General features: G+C 35.6%; 1 protein-coding gene across 2 annotated transcripts in view; it reads right to left on the bottom strand.

The window, feature by feature from the left end:
* Positions 1-12904, bottom strand: part of prmt3 (protein arginine methyltransferase 3) — a 52456-nt gene that overhangs the window by 15865 nt on the left and 23687 nt on the right. For both annotated transcript variants that reach the window (XM_032561074.1, XM_032561075.1), the window contains 2 exons: positions 6403-6590; positions 4172-4258 (listed from right to left, as the gene is read on the bottom strand). In XM_032561074.1, the coding sequence (XP_032416965.1) occupies positions 4172-4258; positions 6403-6590 (275 nt within the window). The remainder of the gene's footprint in view (positions 1-4171; positions 4259-6402; positions 6591-12904) is intronic.

Below are 12904 nucleotides of genomic sequence, written 5' to 3'. Positions count from 1 at the left end.
GCGGGGGGGTTAAGTAGAGGGAGGAGGAGGGGCAGTGAGGTGGAGGGGAGGGAAAGAGGGCTAATGTGCTTTTGATGGGGTTTATCCAGGCATGGAGGCGTCAAGCATGACCACCTCTAGAGCAAGACGGCGTGAATTCCCCCCACAGACGTCAAACTCTCCTCCTGGCCTTTCAGCACTGCTGCTGAGATCAAACACGAACACATCTCGTTTCCAACACGCCTACAGGTTGTTTTCCTCACACGTGTTAAACCAACAAATCTACAGCAGGTTTTAAGTTGTACAACTTGGCTTTATGTGGTTATTTTGCAAATATTGTGAAAAACCCCTGAAAACCTAGAGTTATTTAATGTAAAATTTACTTTTTTGAGCTTCACATCAAGTTATAAAGTTATTACCTCATTGAAAACATACCTGGAATGTTTCTTTGATTAGTTCATGAATGTTTGAGAAATCCTTTAATCTCCATGGCAACTGTTCAGTTATGCAAAATGCCTCACAGAGCAGCCCTCCCCCGCGACTCCTCCACTGAGCTCCTTCAGACTAGCCAGCAATAATTAGTAAACATCTGGTTGAACTGCGTATCTGCTGAGCTCACTATACAAGCTACTTCTTAACGCTGGTAAAATGTTGTTAAGGGTTAATAAAGGAGCCATGTTGTAATAACTTTCTGAAAATGCAGTTTTAGAAAGAATGAGTTTTCAAAGAGACAGAGGCCCAATTTCAAAGTGGTAAATTACAAAGTTAATTTTCGTATTTGACATATTTAGCATTTTTAGAACAACTAAAGGTAACATAATTACTTGATTGTGCTATAAAATAGCACTATATGCCTGGAAAATAATAATAATACTGCCCCTTTAATGTTGCACAAATTAAAGTTCTGAAAAGATTTATTTTACTGGAAGTAGTTTATTATTTTACCATAACAGCTTGTAACTTGAATCTAACCATGTAATTAATTGGCTTTTAATTGCCAACGCTCAATCAGTTTTCATAATGTCCAAAAAACAAACAGTAAAAATACCATAAAAAAAGTTTTAATAAAATGTGAATTTGAAGCAAATTTAGTTTTGGGCAAAGTTTGCTGAATTTATGAATATGTTTAGGCCCCCATATTTGTAATCTCGGGCAAAAAAGAAAAATAATAACTAATAAACTAAACCAAAAATACTGGGTAGGTTTTAGTAATTTTGCAATTCAGCAATTGTAGAGCGCATATAGCGGTAAAAGTAGCTGACCAAATGCCCCGGAGTTCCGTTTGGGTTGCTAGGTAACGGCATAGCTTTGTTGGAGTTGCTAGGTAACGGACTGGGTTTTGCTGGCGTTGCTAGCTGAGGAGCACTTCCTGCTGATTTGTGACGCTACATTTCAGACTGTTTTGAAACGGCTCATTTTCAAGAAACCTTACCTGAACGGATGGATGCTTTTTTAAGCAGTTGGGCTGTTTTCAGACACTTAAATGAAAGTAGATAGTTGGGCCTTTACATAAATAAATAAACGAAAAATAATAAAATAAATTAGATTTTTTTATCAGTCTAAATCAAATGAACAAGAGAAAATGGTCTGCAATGTATTTTTAATAACTGCAGACTTTTAAGACATAGTTTGCACTAGAATGTTATATATTGTGTAAAAAGAGCTTCCAAAAGTAATGAAACAGCTTTTCAGTTGATCTTGACTTTAATGCAATGTTCTGACTTGGTGAGGTACATTACAGAGTGGATTTTTCCATTAACAATCTCTTTATTAATGTACTAAAGTTTGTCCTTGAAGTTGACGAGAGCCTGACCTGACACTCCAGAAGGCCACGGCTCCAGACACACAATTTAAATTTGATGGAAAGCAGGTTAGAGATGGATTGCATAGATTTCTTTCGCCCTTCTCAGCACGGCTACAGTAACCACGTCAGCAGCGAGACAGCGCTCTTCAAATTAATTATACACAGAAACTTATTCTCTCCTGCCACGCCATCAGCATACATCATTGGGCAAATTTCGCTACCTTTTCTGCAGTTCAGGTAAGCGATCATGACAGTAGGAACACTGAAGAGCCAAAAATGAGACTGAAAATGAAACTTCCAGCATATATATCTGCTCTAATCCAAGTTCTGTGAAAGCAGGCGGTGTAAACATGGCACAAGAGAGGGATATTTAAAATAATAATAATAATAATAATTAAAAAAAACAGAAAACAAGAGCAGAAGGATTTGTCTGAAACGGCACAGACGCAGGGGTAGTGCTGTTCATTTAATGCAAGGTTAGGCAGGCTGAGCTGATGAATGGACTGTCGGCGGGAGAACAAAAGCAGCCGTTCAATCACAGAACAGGAGAGGCAGCAGCTACCCTCTTACCAATCCCAGAGCACTGGTCCAGGACCAGTTTACCCTTCACACGTTATACCCCTAACTACCGGTAAGACGCTACATCTGTTCTGACAACAGATCAGTATTGTAAAGATGGAAATGTGAGAAAAAGGAGGAAATTAAAGTGAAAAATCTACAGAAGATTTGTTTTTGTGTGATTAATTAGAACAGAAAGAAAGCAGCTAAAAAACAGGAAGGGAAGGTAAACTCAACACGCCTCGCCATGTGATCGAATCATCCGTTTTGCTGCACTGGACTCCAAACACGTCTGGACTTTAAAGACTAGAAATAGAACTGGGATGTTTTCAATTACAGAGCAGAGAAGACAGGAAAAATGAGAGGATGTTTACGAATCCCATTATATCCAGCAGCTTCACCTAGAGAGCACAGGCCAGATAATAACTACGTATTGATTGTCCATTAAACCAATACACCCGACAGTGCAGCACAAAAAAAACCCACTACAACACAAAGCCACTTGGACACAATGAGGTCTGTTGCAGACTGATCACTTCACACAGCATCAGGGTCTACAAAACTGGAGCTACTCTGTAGTTACTGCTTGCATTGTGGAGTGAAATGTGGGTGAGACACAGTGGGACGAAGCTGCCCACAAAATACACATAGAAACTCGTTTTCACGACCTGCTTTTACTGGACGATACATCCCAACACTAACGTTCACTCAAACTTCTTCTAAGACATATTGTTATTTTAGTTTCATTACAATATTGATAAAAATATGCAGAAATAACAAAAGTATTCATAACCCTTTTGTCATTGCTCAATACACTATATTGGAGATTTTGTGCAACACACTGCAAAATCTTACAAAGTATTTTTATCCAGTTTCTGATGCAACTACACTTACTACACAAAACTAACTTGTAAGTAACTTTTCAGCAAGATATATGAGCTTGTTTTAAGTCAATAATTCCTTAATACTGATTTTAAAAAGTACTAGTTCCAATGGCAGATTATTTCACGTACAAAAAGGCATTTTTCCAACATTATATGTGAAATAGTCTGTCAGTGGAACTAGTACTTTATATCAATATTAAGTCACTATTGACTTAAAACAAGCTCATATTTCTTCCTAAAAAGTTCCTCATTAATTAGTTATTATTTCATGTGATCTAATATATTTGTTCTAGAAACCAGACCAAAAATGCTTGGTTTGATTTTGTGTTTTTGCAGTGCACAGTGCTGCAGTGAAGCACTGTTGTATACACTGATCGAATAATATGAAATTAACATCTTAAACGTATACGAGTGCTTTATTGATCAGATTTTTGCCTGATATTAAGGCCGTATTCACAGAAAATTAAAGTAGATTTGAAAAAAAAATCATGTACCATGAATTTGCAGTGACAATTGCTCAAACGTCAGTTTAAAATAATATACTTAAGCTTCCAGTTAATACACATTTATAAGCTTTGCCCTATAAGTACTGGACATCATTTGTAAGACCTTTTTAAAGTCACATTTACTAATATTTCTGATTCCAGCTGACAGCATCTTGAAACCAAACATTCAATCATCAGGGTCTGAATGATGTCTTGTCTGCCTGGCATCTTTTTTACACATTTCTGGTAAATGACAGGTGAACAAACGTGTTTCCTGCTACATTTTCTTTTCTTTAATGTTTGTGACACAAACAAAAAACTTACACCAAGATATTCGTTCAGATAACATTTCTGCAGCATTAAATTATATAAAAAGCTAGTTAAATAGTTGCTTTCTTCCCAAGTTGCCTCAGTGATCAAAAGTGGTGATAATAAGGCGAATATCTGTTTGTAATTCTTACCGTGCAGTCTGTGGTTTTTGTTATCTTTAGCAGGAAATCTGTAGTAAACTCCAGCTCTGACAGGCACACTGTGTTACAGTCCAACGTCTGTTGAAACAAAACAGATATAACGACAACAAATTAAACAAACCGGTAAACAACAGCAGATTAAACAATACAAGACAAAGCAAAACATAAAATGGATTTATAAAAACACTATATTATAAAAACACAAAAGAAACTCAACGGAAAAGCAGGGTAGTCAGAGGAAACCTATGTCTTTCATAAAAACTGCTGCTTCACACAGCAATAGGAGCCAAAAGAGGCCATAAATAAGTTGACTCTCATTTATATGTTGGGTTTTCTTACCATAAAACGACTGATACTACAGTTGTGTGCAAACAAGGTTAAAATTGTCACAAGTAATGTGCACCGGTCCAACGTTTCTCTGTAGAATCCTGAAATTATTATTAATAAAAGAAGGTTCCAGTTTGCAGCTTTGAAAACATTTTGGTCCCGATTTTACTGAACGTGTTTTGTGGAGGCCAAATCTTTACAAGTTTTCCAGATTGGAGGAAGACACAGTAATTATGTGTGCATATTTTAATTTAAAAATAAATGAGACAAAAAGAGTTGTATGCTGGATGAGAACCTACTTATAGAGCCTATTTTGAGAATTTTCAGAAAAGTTCACAGAGACCTGAAATGATAATATAAATGCACCGATCTGATAACATCTGAATCGGTATAGATATTGAAACCAATTCAAGGTTGGGTATCGGTGACAATATGTCCAGATCTATACAGTCTAATTCTATACTTTCTGCACAGAGCTTTATTGTACATTTTACATTGTATGTAAAATTCCTTGTTGCACTTTTTGATAGGTGTGTGGCAGATTACTTTCACATGTTTGAATTGTTTTTGTCAGTTTCAGTTTCTTTGTCATTTATTTTTACATTGGGTGTTATACTTCTAATTGAACTGACTGAACAAATTAAAGTTATTTTACTTGCTTGACCAAACTTGTGAAGCCATTTGTGTATTTACGTTATCAAATATATTTGTGATCAAATACATTTATGTTTGCTTAAAAGAAAACAAAACCATTTTAAGTCAATTAAACCATTTTTTCTCTAAATCGGTATCAACCAATACCAAACCTCAGATATCAGTATCAGAAGCTGATGGCGAATCCCTACATTTAAATGACAGCAAGTTAACATTTCTGAAGTTAAACAGTTCAATCTATTTTCACTGAGGTATAAAAAAACCCCTCATCTGTTCAGTGGGAATTTATAATTCCACAAAACCGCTTGCTTTCAATTTTCCGGAATTGCAGCCAGCTCTAATGGAATGCTACTGGATTGTATCAACGGGAGGCAATAGATGAGAGTCCTTGTAATTTGGGCAGAGGGGGTGACTATTTGTCACTTGAGGGGAGAAGCTATCGATTAGAGGATTCAAATTCCATTACATCAATGTTCTCCCCTCATTCATCACCCGCCCTGATGGCTGGAGGACGCAACACTTATCAGAGGCGCTAACTGGCAAAGGAACACAGCTCCGGCGCCTTAAGAAGGGCTTTTCTGGGAATTCTTTGTTCTTACATGCAACACGGTTTCACTGGGTTTGTTTGTGGGTTTTATCTCAGAGAAAAGCTTGCAATCAGTTTGTATTTCAAGCCTGCTGAGAGTAATGAAGGAACCTAAACAAGGATTAGGCAAATCCATCACCACAAACACTTCCTGAAACTCCATGAGCCTCTCTCTTGGTCCAAGAGCTAACTCTGGTTCTCATTTTACGAATCTAACAGCTTCAATGTTTCTGTCTCAGCAAAGCACTCCAGGGACTTGCATAACTACTTCCCACAACATTTGTGTGACTTCCTTTTAAATAATTAGGATTTAAGTTAACTGAGGGTGCTGGGTAGACCGCTTTAACCCAACTCTTGTTCATTTGCGTAGAAAGTCTGGTTTGTTTGCAGAGGTGTGAATGAGCCATCAAACTGATGCGGACCAAAAAAGTGAACCCTGGTTCGCTCCGCCTACAAACCTAGTGCAGTTCAAATATATATGTGAATGCCAAGACAACCAGAGAAGGAAGTGGACTACAGCGCACGGCACTCTGGGTAAAAACAACCAAAACAAATGTGACAGTCCAAGGCCAGCGGGAGAAATGGCTTGTGGTCTTTTCTTACTTCTTATTACTGTGCAGAGAGGTTCTGATTTTTGGATTGTCAGGATGTTTACCTGTACAACAGCAGGTTCAGAGATGAGTGTCTCCGCCTGAACCACTTCCACCACCGCCTCAGGCATCACCGCTGTCTTCATGCATGCCATATTGAAGCCATATACATCCTCCCAGAATGCAATGCGGTCTTGGTGCTTCTGTGCGTCTCCCACAGCTGCCAGGCTGATGGTACAAAGATCTGGATACACTGGAATAAGAAATAAAAATGACAGGACTTTATTTCTTTATTTCACTAAAAAATCTATTAGTTGAGAGAAATACAATTAAATCTCAAGTTTAAAAGCATTTTCTTAAACCCAGGGATGTCAAAACTATTTGCAAAACTCAACAACTGTAAAACTAAAAGTAGTCGTTGGGCACAAAAGTGGACCTGTTCTGAAAAATGTAAAAACAATTCTAAAAACTAAAAACAAATTAATACACTATGTTTTAATGATATGTACCAGTCCGATTTCTATACAGAAAGTATCTGTATTTTTGTTTGCTTATTTAAGAATCCCTATTGGTCTCTTCCATACTAGAGACTATTCTTCCTTAAATACATCTAAAATCTGAATCTTTTTAGATGTATTCTAGTCTGCCAACGTTTTTATTTAAAATAAAAAAAACCTCCTATGTAGCCTGGTTTATTAAATGGTGTACCACCAAAAGTTACTGGATGTTTTCTGGTGCTATGTAGTGTTAAATTCAAATAAAAGAAAAAAATTGTTTATTAAAATGTGAACAGTTTGTGCTGTTTCTTAAGTTTTCAAATTTAAGATTATTTTAATTTGTTCACATTTATTTTTTATTTTTGATGAGTGAAAATTTCACTCTGATTTTGTTTTAAGGATATCAACATCAACTGGTGAACTGTATCTGTGCTATTCTTGAATTGTGGCCACACAGAATCACTTCAAGGGCCGCCAATGGTACCCGAGCCACAATTTGGACACCCCTGTTGTAATCCAAGACAGAAATAAAAAACACATTTAAATGAAATAATTTAAAGATTTAATTTGTCATTGTTGTTTGGACTTTCTTTCCAGACAACAATGAGTTAATCCATTAAGATATTTATTTTATTCTAAACAAAAGATCATTAATCATAACTAGAGGAATGGGAGGAAAGTTTTAGTCTGAAAAAGTCAATTCAGTGATGAGTTTTTTTTTTTTTTAATATCAACAAATATAATGACTAACAAACCATTTTACAAATTCAATCAAAGAACGGTCGGGCATGCAGTGGGTGTGGACATTTACATTAATTTTATGAATGCGCCGTAATGACTGTATCCATCACAAATATGGCCAGATGACCACTTTGTCCTACTTTAATTTTTCATACTTTATGTTGCATAGCTCATCCCGGAAACAATGGCGAACAGCTTTGCCTCAGACTGCAACATACGGCGAACCAGAGCTCTTATAGTCAAATAGAAACATGGTTTTTATTTAAATTAAAGAAAAATATGTTTTGTTTTTTTATTTACGTTATTCTCCTGGCTGATAGACAACATCTAAAAGTTACAAACTATCCGAGATTAATACACTCTTAAATTGACTGGATAAATTTGTAACTTAAGAAGGAATATGTTGCCAAGCACTGCAAAAAAAACTATAACCACTCAATTTTCATCGTTTATGTTAATTCATAAACTTTAAAAAAAAAAAAAAAAACTTTCTTGAGCCACGTTTCTAGAGAAAATAGATTGTGTATACATTTATGAAACCCTATAAAGTTGTTTTCTCTATATATAGATATACTTTTGATCTAAATGTCTAAGATTTACATCATATTTCAAGCTATAAAGCAACAAAAAAGGTCATTTTAATTTGTTCAAAGCAAAAAGTTTACAAAAATGGAAGAATATCAAAGTTTTAATCAGTTCCTGACAAATCAAAAAATATGTTTAACAATCAAACTGAGTGCAGCTAGTGCCAGGTAATAAATCAATTCTATAGAGAAACAGAAAATTACAACATTAATAAAGGTAGACTTTAAAATGAATTAGTTCTGCATTTTGGCAGGACAAATAAAAGAAACTGCAACCAGTTGAATTAATTTGTATCGTTTTATGTTTGTGTTGAAAAATATCTGCACATCCTAACATAAAAAAAAAAACTTTGGAAGTGTGTTTCTGTCATTGCTGTAGGACAACAAAGTACAGAGCGGCTTAACTTCTTAGATTCTTTTTAGCCTTTATTCTTTGCTTGGCATAATATACTAAATAAGAATAGAGAAAATTTATTTTTAAATCAGACAGAAAAATGCAACACTTTCTTTTCTTTCTTATCCTCTTAAGGCTACAGGGTAAGTGTGAAATTAAACCTTTACAAAATCAATAATAGCATTACTCTGCTCTAAGATTTAATTCAGCAGCTAAACCACATTAATCCTAAAGAAAAAAAAGATACAAACAAAAGATATAATTAATGGCTGCAATACTACCCAAAACATCAGCGGAGTTATTCCGAAATAAAACAGAAATGCAAGCAAAAAATAGGTAAACAAATAAACAAGTGGCAGATTATGTAATAATTTTATTATTTCAGATGCAAGAGTTTTCTGAGATTTGAAACTTCTCTCTGATCACTTCGGTTTTAGATTTTTATCTATTTGTTTCCTAAAAAAAACAAAACAAAACACAAAAATAAAGTTGGGTAAGTTGTGTTGGACAATGTCATAATATTAATTTATAAGTGTTTTTTGTTATTGTTTTGTCTTTGTAATCTCATTGTGTAAATTACCAAATGAATAATTTATGACCTAAAATGAACATTATGTGCAAACTGTAATGTTTGGTCATTGGAGTTTCACATCAGAATACTCAGATCAGTTGTGAAAAGGCTTGAATGGCTAATATCCTTGGCGATTAGACACAAGATGCTTGAAGCCAAATTTATTCCTGCTGTGAAGCAACATTAGCCAACTCTGAGGCCTACACCAACGGCCTGACTACTTTCATGACCATAAGTCAAAACTAAATCAATTTAAATGTAGGAAGAATGCAAAACAAAGTCAAATGATTTCAACAAGAATTGGAACAGGATACAACGTCGTTATTTTTACGTATTATGATAGACTATAGTGAAACATGCAGGAAAACCAAAAACATAAGGAGTTTTTGGACCACAGAAATATTTTTCTTGGATTCTCAAAAAAATTAATAAATAAATGAAGTATATGGCTGCACCAAATAATATATGTTTGATGAAAACATTGGAACAAAAACAGATAAACTTGGTCTAGGACATTTTCTAGAAAAAGAATGGAAATCTTTGAAATTTCAGAGTTTCAAAACTAAATATTTCTGACTTTCGAAACTCAAAAATTTCCAAGTTTTTTTCCTAAGCATTTTTTTTTTTTAGATTATTTTCAAAATTAACCTAAAATTGATTTTTCTAGCAAATTTTGGATTTACTTAAACTGACAAAAACAGAAAGTTGATTAAACCTTCCGTTTAATCAACAGAAGGTTTTGGTTAAACATGCAAAACATGAACAGAAACAACCCTCCTTTCAAATGGTCCAGAAATGCAATTAGGAATTATAAATATGTTGTAAAATAAATAATAAAGCATAATGTCACTCAGAGCAGAAAGCATAGAATTAGATTGAATAGATCCACCCTTATGGATCGGGAACATTGTAACGATGCCCGATTTAGAATTTCTTTCAATATTGGGGCAGATACGGATATTAATATCAAATCACTGGATCTCTAAATGTGGCTCTGAAGTACTTTGTTCGAATCCTTTTGAATCCCCAACTTTTCGACAGATTTTGAAGATTTAATAATATAAGCCACGCATGTAGGATATTTTATTTTTCATTCCTGGTTACGCGTGAAGAGCCTAACATGATGTGTGAAAGCACGATGACAGACAACTTATAGCCTCCCTTATTAGCTGACCCTGAGTATCACCATGTTTACTGATAATGTACTCAATTATTAACACACGCAAACAGAAGCTTTGTCAGTTCATGTTTTTCTGACTACAGATCCAAGTGACTAATGATGCGACTGACTGGTGAAGGTGTAGGTGCTGAGTAGGCAGAATCAGGACAGGCCCGTCTGTAAAAAAGCAAGAGCAACACAGCGCCAAACGCGGGTGTAATGTGCAGAAATACGGAAAAACGAGGAAGGGTAGCATCAATAGATTCATGGCTTTGACATCTGCGTCCTTCTCGATTCGCTGCTCACAGGCCGTTTGTCAAGCGCCCCACTCCCCTTCGCCCCCACCCTGTACTTTAGCCGTCTTTGCCCCTCTCCACCCCTCATTCCATTGGTGGCCTGTAAAAGAGGAAAAAGAAAGTGCAGGAAGGGGGGTTATAGTACAAAACAGATCTCTTTTCCCTGGACACTGTACTGTGCCAGGCATGTGGGGACACATTTCAGGATGAAGGGGAAGTTAATGTTGTGGGGAATATGGGGGAGCTGCTGTAACTCTGCTCTAATGTAGCTTAAACACACATATAGCAGCAACGCTGCAGGGCTGGACTAATAACTCAGCACAGGCACAAACACTTCAAATCTAAAAATACGCATTGGAATAAAACTGGAGAAATCCAACACAGCACAGTGACTTAATGGATTTGCAATTTTTTCAGCATTGCACTCAACTTTACAGTATGTGGCTTGTAGATAAACTAATACAACATGGAGGATCTCCACTCATAGCAAACAGTGTTTCCTGCATACAAACATAGCAACATTTTATTATTTTGCACATAATATGGTAAATATAGGTGATTTGACAAAGTTTCCATCATTTGTTGGATTTATTTTGAATCTGAAATGATCCAGTTTGTGTTTTCATTACTAAACTCTCTTTGTTTAGTTGTATGTATTTGACTTGATTTTTTTATTTGGTTACATTGCAAAAACACAAAGTCTTACCAAATATTTTTATCTAGTTTATAGAGTAAATATCTTGGTATTCTTGAAATTAGACAAAATTAGATTCCAAGTAAATTCCCAGTAATATTTAGGAGATTGTTTTAAGTCAATAATTCCTTAATATTGATGAAAAAGTACTACTTCCACTGGAAGATTTTACTTTTAACAATAAATTTTTTCCTTAAGTAAAAAAATCTGCCAGTGGAAATCATCCATCGATAAAATGAATTAGTTTGTATTTCTGATTCTCATATTAGTGATTTGTATCATTAAAATGTACACAATAACTACATTTAATCATATTTTCAGATCAGTTAACATGTATTTGTACTTTCCTTAAACAGTGGGAAAAATACTCTAAACAATATGGACACTTTGGGGCTGGGGGCTAAACATCATTAATTGGAATTTACTTTGACAACAACAAATCGGAACTCTTACCATAATTAGAAATTTAGCACGATAAATAATAAATTATCGTGCTAAATAATTTATCATTTGGAGAAATCGTTCCCTACGACAGGGGTCTGAACAGCGCTCTCTTCATGGCTATTGTCTTGAAATGCCGTCTTCTTCAAAGTAGAAGTTGAGTTTTCAAACTCAACTGTCTCCTTTTCACAGCAAACTTCCCCAGCCGGGAAAGTTTGCTTCCCAGTCGGGGAAGGTTCGAAAAGAAAAGCATCAAAAAGGTGTGCCGATCGATTACTAATTTTAATAATATCTACCTTACCTTTAACCATTTGAAGCTTTGAGCATTAGACCCAGGAAGTGACAGTGAGCTCAGACCATCAACATTTAAGTCATGAAGAACCATACGCTGACCTCTGACCTGTATGCTTTTGTCCCACTCAGGTCATGTCTCACCTGTCCAATCTTCCTTTCATGCTCATTTGTCTCTATAGGTGCTTGTCATTCTGGCTGCCCCTGTGTGTGTGGGGGGGCATGTGTATTGGTGTGTGGGGGTGGGCGTGTGTGTGTGGGTGTGTGTGCGCGCGTTGTTGTGTAAGTGTGAACCTTCTCATGTCCCACGGAGCCAGTAAAGGCAGTGAGGTGGAACCGTTTCCCAGCATGGTCACATTTGACACAAACCGTTACATTTGTGCCAGTGATGTGATGACAAAAGAAAAAAAAATAATTTCAAATGTGTCAAGCTAATATCCTTGAGTTTTTTTATGTCACCTCATATTCACTATTAAAAATACCCATTTTTTATTCAGTAGACAATCATATTTAAGGCTAGCTGCTACTGAGGCAAAACCTAGAGCGATCTAGCTAAACAACTGAATATAAATTATATTTACATTTTAATTTCTTTCTCTTTCTCTAATCTTAGCCATCAAAATATATTACTGGCTTGGACATTGCCCATTAACCGCTAAAGCTAGTGTTGCTCACCTTCAGGCGCCATTACTATGTCCACAAAACTAAAATGTTAAAATTCAGAATGAGACAGAATTTGTCACAAAAAGGGTTTTGGTGTCCTTATTTCTTATCAGATTTGTATAAAATATGACTTAAATTAAAGCTGAGAAATTGGAAATGTTTTGGTAAAAATATGCTTTCTCTCTGGATGCAATTCTATAAACAGTTTGGTTTCTGTCAGTTCTGTCAAGGTGCAA

Source organism: Xiphophorus hellerii, chromosome 4 (genome assembly GCF_003331165.1).
Source record: "Xiphophorus hellerii strain 12219 chromosome 4, Xiphophorus_hellerii-4.1, whole genome shotgun sequence".
Taxonomy (NCBI): Eukaryota; Metazoa; Chordata; class Actinopteri; order Cyprinodontiformes; family Poeciliidae; genus Xiphophorus; species Xiphophorus hellerii.
Note: the sequence above shows the minus strand (reverse complement) of the source record. Positions and strands in the feature narration are given on the sequence as shown.